This window comes from Schistocerca piceifrons, chromosome 6 (assembly GCF_021461385.2).
Source record: "Schistocerca piceifrons isolate TAMUIC-IGC-003096 chromosome 6, iqSchPice1.1, whole genome shotgun sequence".
NCBI lineage: Eukaryota > Metazoa > Arthropoda > Insecta > Orthoptera > Acrididae > Schistocerca > Schistocerca piceifrons.
Window position 1 is genome coordinate 198,710,753 of NC_060143.1, and position 17,736 is coordinate 198,728,488.

At 43.4% G+C, this 17,736-nt stretch overlaps 1 protein-coding gene across 2 annotated transcripts in view; it reads left to right on the plus strand.

Moving 5' to 3' along the window:
• Positions 1-17,736, plus strand: part of LOC124802460 (putative E3 ubiquitin-protein ligase UBR7) — an 81,486-nt gene that overhangs the window by 41,863 nt on the left and 21,887 nt on the right. For both annotated transcript variants that reach the window (XM_047263245.1, XM_047263244.1), the window contains one exon: positions 7,720-7,826. In XM_047263245.1, the coding sequence (XP_047119201.1) occupies positions 7,720-7,826 (107 nt within the window). The remainder of the gene's footprint in view (positions 1-7,719; positions 7,827-17,736) is intronic.

Sequence of the window (17,736 nt, forward strand, 5' to 3'; positions counted from 1 at the left end):
TTATGGAGGAAATTAAGGAGTGTTTCTTCACCATGAGTCCAGACCACAAAGCTGTCATCTATAAACCTATACCAGGCCAGGGGAAGCAGCTGTTGGGTCTTCAGGAAAGCCTCCTCCATGCGGCCCATGAAGAGGTTGGCATAGGACGGAGCCATCCTGGTTCCCATGGCCGTTCCCCTGATTTGTTTGTAGGTCTGGCCTTCAAAAGTGAAGTAATTATGGGTGAGGATGAAGTTGGTAAGTGTAATAAGGAATGAGGTTTTTGGAAGATCTTCGGGTGGGCGTTGGAGAGGTAGTGCTCAAGGGAAGAGAGACCATGGGTATGTGGGATGTTTGTGTAAAGGGACGTAGCATCTATGGTGACAAGAAAGGTTCCAGGTGGGAGTGGAGTGGGAATGGATTTGAGGCGTTCTAGGAAGTGGTTTGTGTCTTTGATGTAGGATGGGAGTCTGCGGGTGATAGGTTGGGGGCGTTGGTCCACCAGAGGTGAGATACATTCTGTTGGGGTTTTGAAGCCTGCCACAATGGGATGGCCAGGATGGTTCTCTTTGTGGATTTTGGGTAATAGGTAGAAGGTAGGGGTACGTGGCTCAGGTGGAGTGAGTGGGTCTATGGAAGCCGTTGTGAGGCCTTGTGAGGGACCTTGGATTTTTAGGATTTTCTGCAGCTCAGTCTGGATGGAGGGAATGGGATCCTGGGTAACAGCTTTGTAGGTTGAGGTGTCGGAGAGTTGACGCAGTCCTTCTGCCACATACTCCACACGGTCAAGTACGACAGTTGTGGAGCGTTTATTCGCCAGGAGGATGACAATAGAGCGGTCTATTTTCAGCTCCTTAATTGCACGGGATTCAGCTTGGGTGATGTTGGGGGTTGTCGGGATGTTCTTCAAGAAGTACTGGGAGGCAACACTGGATGTGAGGAATTCCTGAAATGTCTGCAAGGGATGCTTTTTGGGGGAGGGGAGGAGGATCCCTTTGAGAAGGCGGTCGGAACTGTTCTAGACAGGGTTCAGCACTGGGTATAGTATTTGGGGGCTGTGTTTGGGTAGTGAAGTGATATTTCCAGTTGAGGTTCCGGGTGAATGAGAGGCTTAACCTTTAGCCCCACGCCTAAATTCAACCACACTGCCCTGGTTAAAGATCTCCTCTCATTCACCCAGAACCTCAACTGGAAATATCACTTCACTACCCAAACACAGTCCCCAAATACTAGACCCAGTGTTGAACCCTGTCTAGAACAGTTCCTCCCCCAAAACCATCCCTTGCAGACATTTCAGGAATTCCTCACATCCAGTGTTGCCTTCCAGTTCTTCTTGAAGAACATCCTGACAACCCCCAACATCACCCCATCTGAATCCCACGTCATTAAGGAGACCGCTCTATTGTCATCCTCCCGACGGATAAAGGCTCTACAACTGTCGTACTTGACCGTGTGGAGTATGTGGCAGAAGGACTGTGTCAACTCTCCGACACCTCAACCTACAAAGCTGTTACCCAGGATCCCATTCCCTCCATCCAGACTGAGCTGTAGAAAATCCTAAAAATTAAAGGTCCCTCACAAGGCCTCACAACAGCTTCCATAGACCTACTCACTCCACCTGAGCCACGTACCCCTACCTTCTACCCATTACCCAAAATCCACAAAGAGAACCATCCTGGCCGTCCGATTGTGGCAGGCTTCAAAACCCCAACAGAATGTATCTCACCTCTGGTGGACCAACACCTCCAACCTATCACCCGCAGACTCACATCCTACATCAAAGACACAAACCACTTCCTAGAACGCCTCAAATCCATTCTCACTCCACTCCCACCTGGAACCTTTCTTGTCACCATAGATGCTACGTCCCTTTACACAAACATCCCACATACCCATGGTCTCTCTTCCCTTGAGCACTACCTCTCCCAACGCCCACCCGAAGATCTTCCAAAAACCTCATTCCTTATTACACTTACCAACTTCCTCACCCATAATTACTTCACTTTTGAAGGCCAGATCTACAAACATATCAGGGGAACGGCCATGGGAACCAGGATGGCTCCGTCCTATGCTAGCCTCTTCATGGGCCGCATGGAGGAGGCTTTCCTGAAGACCCAACAGCTGCTTCCCCTGGCCTGGTATAGGTTTATAGATAACTTTGTGGTCTGGACTTATGGTGAAGAAACACTCCTTAATTTCCTCCATAACCTCAACTCCTTTTCGAATCTGAATTTCACCTGGTCCTTCTCCAAAACCCAAGCCACCTTCCTGGATGTTGACCTTCATCTTCTTGAAGCTTACATCCTCACCTCTGCCCATATCAAACCCACAAACAAACAACAGTACCTTCACTTTGATAGCTGCCATCCATTCCACATCAAACGCTCCCTTCCCTACAGCCTAGGTATTCGTGGCAAACATATCTGCTCCAGTGACGAATCCCTCAACAATTACACCAATAACCTGACCAGTGCTTTCCTCTCCTGCAACTATCCTGCAGACCTTGTCCACAAACTGATCTCCCGAGCAATACATTCCTCCCCGTCCAACAACAATGTTCCTATCCCCAGACCACACAGAAGCATCCCCCTTGTCACACAACATTATCCTGGCCTCGAAAACATCAACAAAGTACTCCGCCAGGGATATTACTTTCTCAAGTCAACCCCTGAAATGAGATCATCCCTTGACAAAATTCTCCCCACACCACCCAGAGTTGCCGTTCGTCGCCCCCCTAACCTCCGTAATATCCTTGTTAAACCCTACAATATTCCCAGACTACCTTCTCTACCCAGCAGTTCCTACCCCTGTAACCGACCCCGCTGCAAAACCTGCCCCATGCATCCCCCCACAACCACCTACTCCAGCCCCGCTACTGGTAAAACATACACAATTCAAGGCAGGGCCACGTGTGAAACTACACGTCATTTATCAACTGACATGCCTGCACTGCACAGCCTTTTACATCGGTATGACAACAACTAAACTGGCTGAGCGCATGAACGGACACAGACGAACTGTCCGCCTAGGAGATGTCCAATACCCAGTAGCGGATCATGCCCTCCAGCATAATTCTAGGGACCTAGGAACCTGCTACACCAGTCCCTATGAACTGCGGAGATGGGAACTTGCACTCCAACACATCCTTTCATCCCGCCATCCCCCTGGACTGGACCTACGTTAAACAACCTCACTCCCATTTACTCTTCAGTCTTCACCTCTTTCCCTTTCCTCTTTAGCCATTCACGCATCTTTTCATCCTACATAGTTGTGTTTATCTTTGTACTATATACCTCTTTACTTCTGTATGCATCCTCTTTGGTTTGAAGCTGGCACAGTACTTACAGTAGAATATCTTTGGCTTCCCTCTGACAACCATGCCTCCATCCTTGCTACCCTCCCTGTTTTCCTAAGGAACATTTGTTCCGAAAGCTAGGAACGTAAATTTTCTGTTCTGTTTTTTGTGTATCTATCGGCTGTACTGAGCTGAGGTAAGTACTGGCCAGCCCCTCTATCTCTTTGTTAGTATTTGTTTCACATCTTTTAATATTTTACACGTACAAACATACGGGCATCCTACGTCACTGTAGCTGCGCAAGTGCGGTGACGTCTCTGATATGGCGCTCTCTGGCAACTGCTGAGATGAATCTATTTCTAACAGGTCACGGGAAAATATTACTAATTGTGGTTCGAAAAACGTTATTTTCAAAGTAAATTTTCTTTTATGTAATATGAACCATTAGATAGAATGTATGAGGACTTTCTTAAATCACAGAACGTTAACATGTGCTAAACAGATCAACATTATATGTGAAAGTTTAGCTTCTCTTGTAGCTTACAATCTTCGAGACAAATATTATATGCGAAATCTGTGCTTTTCTTGTAGCAACCCTATGTATATTAACTTAAACTATTAACTTTTCCTGTTGGTGGAATTCGAAGTTATACTTTCGTAATACGAAAATATGCAGCGTACATGTTGCTGCACATCAAAGATGTTTCCAAAATGTGTTTTTCCCCCTGAGTTTCGTTGTCTAAAGTGCCGAAAAATTCTGCTTTGCTGTGTAAAACCATATTTATTCAGAGGAATGATAAGTTTTACAGTTTCGATGGAAAGTATATTGTCACTTATTACGGAACAAGTGTATTTTCACCCAGGAGAAAATACATTTTTATCCGGGAATTTTTTTCCGTGTCCGCATATACACCCTGACTCAACAACTAAAATAGCCAGAAGCATCCAGAGTGTTCTTTTAAAGACGTGAGGTTTGTTTATTTTGTGGGATATCAGGCTGTGTGGGAATCTGGATATATTGTTGGATGTTACTGCACCGAAGAAGATGCATAGTTTGTGCTGTGTAACTAATTGTGCTATCTCCACCATACTGTATCGCAGCTATTTCAGAGATTTAAGTACTGACGCCAAACTTCGATGAGCACACTACTCTTAATAGCATAGCTTCTACCTCCAGAACAAAGACCTACTTGTCGGGCACATTCGGCTATCAGTATGTGACATTTTAGTTTACTGTATTGCATTTGCTGACAGGAAGGCATCCTTAATTTAGCTGAGTATTTACCTTTTGATGTTACCATTCCTTTTCTAGTAATTAGCTTTGTTCTAATTAGGAATGACGTGTGTTTGATTGTGTGGCATCAAGACATTGGAACAAAAACAATCATGTGCAATAGTTGCTCAATGAAATTTTTTACCACTGCGTGCTTCATTACACGACTGTGCATGCAAATTACCATTGGTTGGGTAGAGAAAGAAATACTATCTGAGCTGTTAATTGTTGCATCACTTTGAGGGACCTAAGCATAAGGTCACGTTATCATAATGTGAAAATAGTTAACTGGCCAGGGCTTTGATTACCTATCATCATACCCCGAAATTAGGGACATCTTACCTGAAATACTTCCCACCCCTCCGGAATTGATGCTCTGTCACCCTTCAACCTCCACAACATCCTAATCCACCCCTATGCCACTCCCAGTCCCTAGTCTTTACCACAAGGATCATGTCCCTTTGGAAGACCCAGGTGCAAGATCGGTCCAATCCACCCACCCCAGCACTTCCTATTCCAGCCCTGTCACAGATTTATCCTGCCCCATCAGGGGCACCTGTGAAAGCAGCCATGTCATTAACCAGCCCTGCTGCACACTTGATTTCAATCGCTACTTCGGTATCCGAGCCATCTGGATCCTTCCCTTCACCAGCAGCTTTTCTGAACTGCACAGATAGGTGTTTTCGTTGCAACTCATTCTCTGCTCCTGTAATTATCACGGCTTCAACCTATGGTAACCTATTGTCCCCACACCCTCCACCCAACAGTGTCCACCCCCTGTTCTTCATCTCCTCCCAATTCTCGTCTCCCACACAGTTTTTTTGCTGCCTTCTGCCAAAGTACCCGCCCATCTTTGTCTGCTCCTCTCCTTTTTCACTCCTTTTTTGCCCATTTCGATGCCTAACAACCTCCTGATGCTGCACTTGTTGGCATTCTAGTCCCTGCATGCTCCACCAAAAAGTATTCTTCTCTCTCCCTACCTGTACACTAGTATCCCTTTCCCTTCCCCACCACTCCAGATTGCTGCTTGTATCCCATGTGATAGTTGCATTCCGGTCCAAGATGCTGGAGATGGCGGGTGGTGGTCATGCGTGCATGAGGTGTTGGTGGTCATGCTTGCATGAGGTGTGCTTGCTTGTGTGTATGAATGGTGTGTGTCCCTCTTCTTCTGATGAAGGTTGTGGCCGAAAGCTTTATGTATTTGTCTTTTTAATTGTGCCCGTGTGCAGCATAATGTGTCTTCTTTACAGTAAGTAGCAATCTCTCTTTTCCTACGTTGTTGATATTCCTACCTGGAGTTTCCACTGTTTGATTTTAATGGGCTGAACATAATTTTAAAAACCTGCCTTGGTATTTGAAAAACACTTACATTTTGTTGCACGTGAAAACAAATGTATTTTTTCACTGAATTTTCATTTTTATTATCACAGTGCCTATGCTCTTTTATAGACATTTTGGCACATTACTTTTTGAGGGCAACTTCATGTCTTAGTTCTCAGCTAGATGATATTTTAAATGGAGAAAGCCATAGTCGAGACAGCGTAAGATGATCCTTGACAGTTCACAGCACTGTTGCCAGCTTTCAGCTGTGAAGTACTAATGGCTGCAGGCACAAATAATAGCCATCTATAGAGCTGTGACAACACAGGTGTTTACAAAATCACATTATGTTTTTGGCTGAGGTAGGCCCACGAAGCTGCCAGGCCCAGCCCAATGCAACTGTCAGGGATCAGTTTACACTAACTCAACTGTAGATATTTATGTTTCTTTACAATGTTTTCAATGTGGGAAGATGTCATTCGAAGGAAACAAATTTGGAGTGTCTCATACTTTGTGAATAAAAAACATGTAACATGCTATACCAATAATAATGAAATAATTGTTCAAAAAATTCACACGGCACACTGGAGAGAGTTTTGTTCACAGCTTAACTTTTGGTAATGGCTGCTGCCCAAGTTTATCTCACATTCTAATTACACTAAGAGCAAAAGTAATCAAGTTTTCAGTTGCTGTGGTGAGCACTCCATCAAAAATGGTACGTAAATTTGCAAACTGCTCTACCAGTTAGAGTTATGACTCTTGGAGGCAGCTTGCACCACAACAATGCCTAATGCTTAGTAGGAAATCCCAGCCAGCAACTGTTAAGGGACGTTCAATATCCATATCACCGTTCTAATACTGGCTTTTCCTTATATTCTGAAACAGAGCCACAATTATCCATTCGATGACATACAGCTAAGTAACATTGATTTTTTTTTCCATCTATTCTATTATTAATATAATTGTCTGAGACTCTATAAAGTCTGCTCACTTGTGCAAAAGCAATTTTTCACCTTGACTTTTAAATACAGGCAACATAACGACAATTCTGCTAGACTACGACAATTGAAAATGGCAGGACCACACAGCATCCTGTGTCACACAATACTTCCCCTAACTTACATCACAGCTATTTAATCTTAGCCATTTCTCTCTCTTTAAATACATAATGCTTTATACAATATTGCTTAGTTCTTTGTCTTACAGTTAACCAAATTCTCAGTTTCTTTACACTTCAATAATTTTTACTTATAACACCAAAAAGATTACATTGTACTACTTCATGTCTTTGACACTAGGTGACAGCACTCTTCAGTACAGCTTGTAGCATGTGATTTCACTCTGCTTTGTTTCATACTATTGCCGCTAGGTCGTGTATGCTTACACGTAACTCACTGTAACTTTGGCACTCTCCTTTAGATACACCATCCGCATTAGATACGCATTGCCAAATACAAAACGCAAACTGTTTTTGTGGAAACACTGACAATATCTGTACTTGCATCATCACAGCCTTCAGCTTGAGGTTATGATTGCACAAGTGTGATACACCTTTTCAAATTTTGTACACCTTCCTAAGTTTTGTGTGTGTGTGTGTGTGTGTGTGTGTGTGTGTGTGTGTGTGTGTGTGTGTGAGTGAGTGAGAGAAAGAGAGAGAGAGAGAGAGAACAAAATGCTTTATAGTGAGAGTCTAATCACTGCTTACTGTGAGTCTCACTCCCTTTTAGCTTAATATTTTTCATTAACCTAATTTTAGATTCGTTTGCAGGCTTCTCCTTTCCTGTGTTTCTTGTGAATGTATAAATGCTATTTTTATTGAGCTCCGGTCTCATACTCTTTCCTTGTGCCACAGGCTGTCCTCTTCTGCAGACCTTTCCTCCTGCATCAGCATTATGTCTTGGAGCTGTATTTTTTTCTGACGGCTGGCGGAAAACTCTGTGCACTTGTTCAAGTTGCAAGGTACAGTACCCACCAAATGAACTTCAACATTTAGATTATGTTTGATTCTGTGTTATTAGCTATTGTGAGACCTAAATTTACTGTATGATAAGATTGTATAATAATATTTCTACAGAAGTTACTTATAAATCCGGCTTCAGTGACTTAGTAAAGTAGCTTATGAAATACACTGTGGAAGGTATTCCATTGTATCTGATATTAGAGTTTCTTGCAATTTGTGTGTGGAGCATGGGAAGAATGCCTAGTTAAATGCCTCTAAGCATGCTGTAATATTAGCTTAGGTGTCCTTACAGGAGTGATAAAAAGAGGCTGTAGTTGATTTCCAGATTCCTCACATATACTGCTTCAACAAGATAGTTGGTGTTTATCCTCAGTCTTCTGACAATTCAGGTTTTTCAGCACCTCCGTGTCACTCTGTTGTGAGTCAAATAAAAGTGACCGATTGTGCTCCCGTTCTTTGTATTCGTTAAATTTCTTCTGTTCGCCCTATGTAATATGGGTTCCTCAGTATTCTGGGATGGGTCACAAGTGTGCTCTGTATCCAAGTTGTTACATCTAGGTATTTGTGTAAGTTGACTGATTTCAGTTGTAACTCATTGATGTCACTTCATTTTTTGAGGCAACCACAATTATACATTTTTGAACATTTAAAACAGTTTGCCAATCTATGCATCATTTCAAAATGTTGTCAAGATCTGACTGAATATTTTCGCAAGGTCTCCCCTCTCCCCCCATAATACTTCATTGTAGATACTGCATCACCTGCAAAAATGCTGCTGTTACTGTTAACACTAATGTTGTTTTATCCATGTTGGATCTTGTGAACATCATGGTCATTAATAGTAGTTGGTGAATGATTTAACCAGCCACAAGATATTTTTAAAATGTTTTATTTTAGTACCATAGCCAGTTTTGGGCTACCAGTTACCCGTTACATAAATGTTTTGATAAACAGCATTGTGTCTGTTCTTGCAATAAGTTGCAATGTATGTTCATTTGTTTTGTTGTGTACCATGTGGTTTTTTAGGTTGAAGTGTATGTTGTTGAATTTACACAATATGTGTGCTGTTTTCAGTTGAACAACTTATACGTCGACATGGAAAACAGGACACACATTGTGCAATTCAGCAGCATATACATCGACCTGGAAAACCATATCAGTGATAGGCAATGAAAATCTTCATGTGCCTTTGAAAACCTTTTAATTCCAATAACCAGTAATTCCTTTAACAAAGAGAGATTTGAAAATGCATGGGTTACTCTGATATGTCAATAACTAGGCTTCTACTATATAGTTACACATGTAGCAACTTTATCTGTGTCACTTCTATATGAATTATTTTTAAGAAACAGTTTTTGCTTCTCCTTTAAAATTTAACTAAATGTAGATAGAGCTTTTCATTGCCTACCATTGATATGGACCACATCAAAACAAATTACTATTTACTGCAACTTACTGCAGGAGCAGACAATACGCTATTGATCAAAACATCCATGTAATTGAAAATGTCAGCCATTTGAAGATAGGAATTGTAACCCAAAACCATTATTGCACTGAAATAAAACATTGTAAAAAGTATTTTTGGCTGGTTGTCATTCACCAACTATTAATATTGTCAGGCAAGTCATGAATACATGTGAACAGCAAGGGTCCCAATACTCTCTTCTGTGAAACACCTAAAATCATGTCTACAACTGTTAAAATCATGTCTGCATCTGTTGAAGTCTTCCATCCAAGATGACATGCTGTATCCTTCAAATTTTTTCGATTCTCCATATTATTTTGCTTGCGTTAATAATCTTTTGTGAAGTATCAGTTTAAAAATTGTTCAGTCTAGAAATAATGCATTTGCCTGATTGCATTGATGCTTGACTTTTACAATGCCATATGAGAAAATTGTGAGTTCAGTTTCGCGTGACCAATAATTTCCGAATCCTTGTTGGATGACATGAAGTGGTTGTTCAGTTAAAGATACCTCATTACATTTGAGCTAAAGGATGTCAGAGATCTTGAATGGTAGTTTGATGAGCAATTTCTGTTGCTGTTCTTGTAAAATGATGTGATCTACAGAGTTTCTTTGAATCACAGAGTACAGTTGTTAGGAGGCCTGAGGGATTCTGAATAAGAGGAAGACTAATTCAGGTGCAGATTCTGTATGGTATCTGAAGAAAATGCCATAGTGCCCCTGGGACCTAGTTCAGTTTGTCGTTTCAGCTGTCTCTCATTCCATTGACCCTAATATCTATATCCATGTTTGCAGTGGAGCAAGAATTACAATGCAGTGGTGCTCCTCTCTCTACTTCCAAGTTTTAGTGACATACCGTGAATAGTTGCATATACAGTGAAACCTCTATACAACATTTTTCAAGGGACCACAAATTCTGAACACTGTATAGAGGAAAACGCTATAAAGAGGAAGGCTTCCAAATAATAATTGTAGGGCATTACTGAAGATCAGGATACCACTAATCAGCTTTGACAAATGGTGCCATAGATGACATTTTAAATTTTCACAACACTGTAATATGATTGCAAATGATCAATGTATCGAATGATTAGTTTTTTGTAATTAAAACATGGGGCCCGGTAGGTGGATGGGTGAAAGTAAATGGCGCCAAAAAGATCACAAGCAGAATGTGTGTCACGTGACCAGGTTCTGCCGCTGACATATGAAGTACGCTGAGCGTGGGCTTTCCGAGCCGGTGCAAACTGTGAATCCACAGAATGGAAAACGATGCGTCTACATCCAGTCACTTAAACGTTATAAAGAGGTAAATAATTGACCAGGGTTCCAAAAATATGAGTGTTACATGGAGGAAATTGTAATATAGAGGAAACACAGTAAAGAGGAAAATTCAATTGTTTATACGGGCTTTTAGTCGGGACCGAAAAAAACAGATGTAACATAGAGGAAAACTTTATATGGAGGAACGTTATAAAGAGGTTTCACTGTAGTATGTGGGACATGTATTGCAGATGGCGGTAGTGATATTATCTTCACCTGTCTTTTTATGGGTACAAGACTGATTAGGAAATTAATTCTTTGGAATATTATTATAATATGACATAAACTCTGAGTTAATCAATAAGGCAGCAGATTTGTCGTTTGCCGTATTTAAAATGAACATTGAATTCTCTCCTCATGTAACTGACATTCCAGAGAAGATCTAATACACGACACGCTATGTCTCTAAAATTCATCTGAAATCTCATTAAAGACTATCACTGGTTTAAATTGTGATATTTTATGAACTGGAATGCAGTAAGAAAGTGGTACAAGATTTATATTTTTAGTACTGCAAAGCATACAAATATCTTTTCATTAAGACAATGGTAAAATACCAGACACTAAGGATGAGTGGGGTTTATGAAATAGCCATAATTAGTTTTATATTGTTCTTTAGTGTCTAGCACATCATGTCAGTATTGGTAGGGATTCATATTCCACACCTTAGATTTCTGCTAGATAACATTTATCGAATGCTTGGTGGCCTATATTTCTAAACGTATGCTACAGTTCATTTACATCTACGTGATTACTCTGCTATTCACAATAAAGTGCCTGGCAGAGGGTTCAATGAACCACCTTCAAGCTGTCTCTACTGTTCCACTCTCAAACGGCGTGCAGGAAGAATGAGCACTTAAATTTTTCTGTGTGAGCCCTGATCTCTCACATTTTATTGTGATGATCATTGCTCCCTATGTAGGTAGGTGCCAACAGAATGTTTTTGCAATCAGAGGAGAAAACTGGTGATTGAAATTTCATGAGAAGATCCCATCGCAGTGAAAAAAGCCTTTGTTTTAATGACTGCCACTCCAATTCATGTATCATGTCTGTGGCACTATCTCCCCTATTTCACGATGGTACAAAATGAGCCGTCCTTTGAAATTTCATCCATCAGTCCCACCTGATACAGATCCCACACCGCACAGCAATACTCCAGAAAAGGACGGACAAGTGTGCTGCAAGCAGTCTCTTTAGTAGAGCTGTTGCACCTTGTAAGAGTTCTGCCAGTGAATCACAGTCTTTGGTTTGCTCTACTCACAATATTATCTGTGTGGTCATACCAGGTTAGGTTATTTGTTATTGTAATCGCCAAGTTTTTAGCTGAATTTACAGCCTTTAGATTTGTGTGACTTATCGTTTAATCGAAATTCAGCAGATTTCTTTTAGTACTCGTGTGAGTAACTTCACACTTTTCTTTATTCAGGTTCACTTTTCTTTATTCAGGTTCAGTTGCCACTTTTTGCACAATAAATTATTTTGCAATTCGTTTTGTCATCTGATGACTTTACAAGACGGTAAGTGATAACATTATCTGCAAACAATCTTAAGACGGCTACTCAGATTGTATCCTGTGTCGTTAATTTAGATCAGGAACAATAGAGGGCCTATAACACTTCCTTGGGGAACATCGGATATTATTTCTTTTAGACTCATTGACTTTCCATCTATTACTACAAACTGTGACCTTTCTGACAGGAAATCATGAGTCCAGTCGCACACTGAGGCGATATTCCATAGGGCCGCAGTTTGATTAGGAAACACTAGGGAGAAATGCAGTCAAAAGCTTTCTGGATATCTAAAAATATGGAATCAATTTGACGTCCCCTGTCGATGGCACTCGTTAGTTCACGAGTATAAAGAGCTAGTTGTGTTTCACAAGAACAATGTTATCTGAATCCGTGCTATCTGTCAGTAAATCATTTTCTTCGAGGTAATTCATAATGTTTGAACACAGTATATGTTCCAAAACAATACTGCAAATCAACGTTAGTGATATGGGCCTGTAATTCAGTGGATTAGTCCTATTTCCCTTTTTGGGTATTGGTGTGACTTGAGCAATTTTCCAGTCTTAGGAACGGAACTTTCTGTGAGTGAACAGTTGTATATAATTTCTAAATATGGAGCTATTATATCAGCATACTCTGGAAGGTGTATATAATTGCTAAATATGGAGCTATTATATGACTGGTATACAATCTGGACCGGAGGCCTTGCCTTTATTAAGTGATTTAAGCTGCTGTGCTACACGGAGGATATCTACTTCTATGTTTCTCATCTCGGCAGTTGTTCTTGATTGGAATTCGGGAATATTTATGTAGTCTTCTTTCGTGAAGGAGTTTCAGAAAACAATGTTTAATAACTCTGCTTTAGTGGCACTGTCGTCAGTGACTTCACAGTTGTTATCACTCAGTGAAGGTATTGACTACATCTTGCCACTGATGTGCTTTATGTATGACCAGAATCTCTTTGGGTTTTTTGCCAGATTCTGAGACCGTGTTTCATTGTGGAAATTATTAAAAGCATCTTGCATTGAAATACGTGCTATATTTCGAACTTCTGAATAACTTTGCCAATCAAGGGAATTTTGCGTTTATTTAAATTTGGCATGCTTTTCTCGAGGTGTTATGGTATTCAGCCTATCAGCAACTGCTTTGTGTTAATCCCTATATTTGACATGATACTCCCTATTTGTCCAGAATTGTTTGTTGCTAAGAGGTCAAGTATGCTTTTACAACCATTTACGCTTCGAGTGGACTCATGACTGTTGATTTGTTCAAAATAATTTTCTGAGAAAGCATTCAGTACAATTTCGGATGACGTTTTGTGTCAGCCGCCGGCTTTAAACGTAAAAATTTTTCCAGCATATCGAGGGTAGATTGAATTGTACGAGTGTTGTTGTTGTTGTTGTTGTTGTGGTCTTCAGTCCTGAGACTGGTTTGATGCAGCTCTCCATGCTAATCTATCCTGTGCAAGCTCCTTCGTCTCCCAGTACACCCCCCCCCCCCTCCCCCCCAGGGGATCCACAACTCTTTTGTGGATACGTGCGTAGCGAGCATGGGACCCCGAGCTAATGTGGCCTTCCTTCCTTTCCGGGCTGCATACCTTCCCTTTCCACATCATCCCCCATCCCCCTCAGAGAGGGCCCCCACAAGGGAGGAGTGCGCCATCGGAGACGCCGGTAATCATGGGGGATTCTTCCGCAATGGTTTCCTCACCTTCCACTATGTCTGCTCACAAACGTAAGTTCACTGAGTCTCAGCCACAGTCAGTTCTTCCATCGTTGCCACAGTTCCTTGTTGTTTCTCGGTCTGACGAAGGTCACGACTTCTCCATGGTCAACCTTTTCATTATTCAGAAAGGTGTCGACGCAATTGCAGGTCCTGTAAAGTCTTGTTCCAGATTACGGAATGGCACCCTGTTGTTAGAAACAGTCAGTGCCCTCCAGGCACAAAAATTGCTGCGTACCTCACTACTACACACCTTCCCTGTCCGGGTGGAACCGCACCGTACTTTAAATTCCTCGCATGGAGTCGTTTATACACGCTCCCTCGATCGATTGGCTGGCGAAGAAATTCAGCACTACCTGTCTGACCAGGGCGTAACGGCTGTTCATAGGATTATGAAAAGGGTTGACACGAACATCATTCCAACCCGCACTGTCTTCTTGACAGTTGACAAAGTTCAACTCCCATCGAAAATCAAAGCAGGATATGAGATAATTTCCGTTCGCCCTTACGTCCCAAACCCTACGCGTTGCTATCGGTGTCAGCGGTTCAATCACACCAGCCAGTCCTGTTCCAATCCGGCCAAATGTGTTACGTGTGGCAAGGATGCCCATGAGGGTGCTTGTCCACCTCCATCCCCTCGCTGCATCAACTGTATGGGTGACCACACTGCTTCGTCTCGAGATTGTCCCGTTTTTAAGGACGAACAGCTCATCCAGGAAATTAGAGTGAAGGAAAAGGTGTCGACCTTTGCTGCTCGAAAATTATTCGCCAGTCGACAGCACTGTCCTTGCTTCTCCTCGGCCAACAAAGGAGGCGGCCATGCAGACTTGCGACCTCACCTTTAGTGCCACGGTCGTCAGATCGGCCAGCGCAAAGATCGCCCGTTCAACCTCACCACTTTCGCCTGCCCACTCTCTGGCTCACCCTTCGTCGAGTTCTGCTAAATCTCGAGCCCAAAAGTCAGACACCAAGACTTCGAAAAAAGAGCATACTCGTGAAGAGTTTTTACGTATGGCAACTTCCCAACCATCGGTTCCTCCTTCCTCTAAACATCATACTTCCAAGAAGGCTACAAAGAAACCCAGTTCCTCTCCTTCTCCGCCAAGGCGTGTCCCATCTACAGCACCACCTGGCGGAAATCGCCGTCTTCTGTGTCGCCGAGGCGCACTGCTGGCGGCCGATCAACCGGCCGATCGCTGGTGGCAGGAGCTGCTCCTGACCAACCTATGGATCAGGATCTTCTGCCTTTGGCTGAATGCCATTCCATGCTGTCGGTCGCAAGCTCAGAGCAGTCGTTGAGTTGACAGCGACCTTGGTCACATTCCTCCATTTTCTGTTCACCCTATGTCCATTATCCACTGGAATATCCGCGGTATTCGAGCCAATCGGGATGAATTGTCGATCCTCTTACGATCCTACTCGCCGGTCATCTTCTGTCTTCAGGACCGCTTTGTTCTCCCTCATTTTCAGTCCATCCGATATGATCTCCCCTCTGTTGAAGGCACTTCGGCACATGGAGGACTCATGATTCTTCTCCATGAAACTCTCCATTATCACCCAATCCATTTAAACACTTCCTTCCAAGCTGTCGCCGTCTGTCTTTGCCTTTCCGGATACACGTTCTCTCTTTGTACTGTATACATTCCATCGTCCACACCAATGGCACGAGCTGATCTCCTTCATCTTCTTGATCAGCTTCCACCCCCATATTTGCTGGTTGGGGACTTCTATGCCCACCACCCGCTTTGGGGATCTCCACATCCTTGTCCACGTGGCTCACTATTGCAGGATGTCTTCCACCAAGCAGATCTAGTTTGCCTCAACACTGGGGTCCCTACATTTTTGTCTGCCTCCACGACCAATTTATTTCATTTGGACCTTGCGGTCGGTACTGTTCCGCTAGCTCGGCACTTCAAATGGTTCGCCCTTGATGATACACACTCGAGTGACCACTTTCCATGTGTCCTTAGACTGCAGCCTCAACTGCCCTACATGCGCCCGCGACAATGGAAGTTTGCCCAAGCCGATTGGACACTTTTTTCGTCTCTAGCGACATTCGATGACCATCACTTTCCCAGCGTCGACGATGAGGTCACACATATTACCGACGTTATTCTTACAGCTGCGGAACATTCCATACCACGCACCTCCGAATTGCCCCGGCGCCCCCCAGTTCCTTGGTGGAACGAGGCATGCCGTAATGCAATACGTGAGCGTTTTCCGCCACCATCCTACTTTGGCCAACTGTATCCGCTATAAGCAGTTCCGAGCGCAATGCCGTCGTGTCATCCGCGATAGCGAGAAGGCAAGCTGGAAATTCTTTATTAGCTCATTTAACACCTTCACTCCCTCCTCAGAAGTTTGGAGCCGGCTTCGACGGTTCTCAGGCGCGCCTAGTTTCTCCCCGGTCTCTGGGCTCACTGTCGCGCATGACACATTAGTGGACCCCGTCGCAATTTCTAACTCGTTGGGTCAGCACTTTGCTGAGATTTCGAGCTCTTCAAATTACCCGCCAGCGTTTCTCCCGAAGAAACGTGCAGCGGAAGTGCGACCTCTTGCTTTCTCCTCTCAAAATCGCGAAAGCTACAATACTGTTTACTCCTTGCAGGAACTCCAATATGCACTCTCTTCTTCTCGCTCCTCCGCCCCAGGACCGGATGGTACCCCGTCCAAATGTTGCTGCATTTATCAACCCATAGTCTGCGTTACCTCCTTCGCCTTTATAATTGAATTTGGACCGACAGTACTTTTCCCAGACGATGGCGGGAAGCTATCATCGTTCCTGTTCCGAAACCTGGAAAGGACAAACATCTCCCCTCTAGCTATCGCCCCATTTTTCTCACGAGTAGTGTCTGTAAGGTTTTGGAGAGTATGGTGAATTACCGTTTAGCATGGTGGCTGGAATCCCGCAGTCTTTTAACACCTGCCCAATGCGGATTCCGAAAGCATCGTTCTGCAGTTGACCATCTTCTTGCTCTCTCCACTTATATCATGAACAATTTTCTCCGGAAACGCCAAACAGTAGCAATATTTTTTGATCTGGAGAGAGCACATGATACCTGTTGGAGGACAGGCATCCTCCGCACACTGTTCTCTTGGGGCTTTCGAGGTCGGCTGCCCCTTTTTCTTCGCGAATTTATGGCAGAGCGCACATTTAGAGTGCGGGTGAACACTACTCTCTCCCGTACTTTCTCCCAAGGAAATGGGGTACCCCAGGGCTCTGTGCTGAGTGGTGTACTGTTTGCCATTGCCATCAATGCAATTATGGATTGTCTCCTTCCTGATGTCTTGGGCTCCCTCTTTGTGGACGCTTTTGCGATCTACTACAGCTCTCAACAGACCAGCCTTCTTGAACGACGTCTTCAAGGCTGTCTCGATCGCCTCCACTCTTGGAGCATCGAAACCGGCTTCCGTTTTTCTCCCAGTAAGACCGTTTGTGTTAATTTTTGGCGACGTAAGGAGTTTCTTACGCCCTCCTTACATCTAGGTTCTGTCAACCTTCCGTTTTCAAATGTCGCTAAATTCTTGGGTCTTATGTTTGATAGAAAACTGTGCTGGTCCTCCCAAATTTCCTATCTTTCGGCTCGCTGTCTGTGATCCCTCAACACCCTCCGTGTCCTAAATGGTACCTCCTGGGGAGCGGACCAAGTGGTCCTTCTCCGCCTCTATCACGCCTTAGTGCGCTCGAAGTTGGACTATGGAAGCATAGTCTACTCCTCTGCTCGGCCGTCTATTCTTCGGCGTCTCGACTCTATCCACCACCGTGGATTACCTTTAGTGTCTGGAGCTTTTTACACCAGCCCTGTGGAAAGCCTTTATGCTGAGACTGCTGAACCTCCGCTGTCCAATCGGCGAGCAGTCCTTCTGAGTCGTTATGCTAGCAATCTGTCTTCC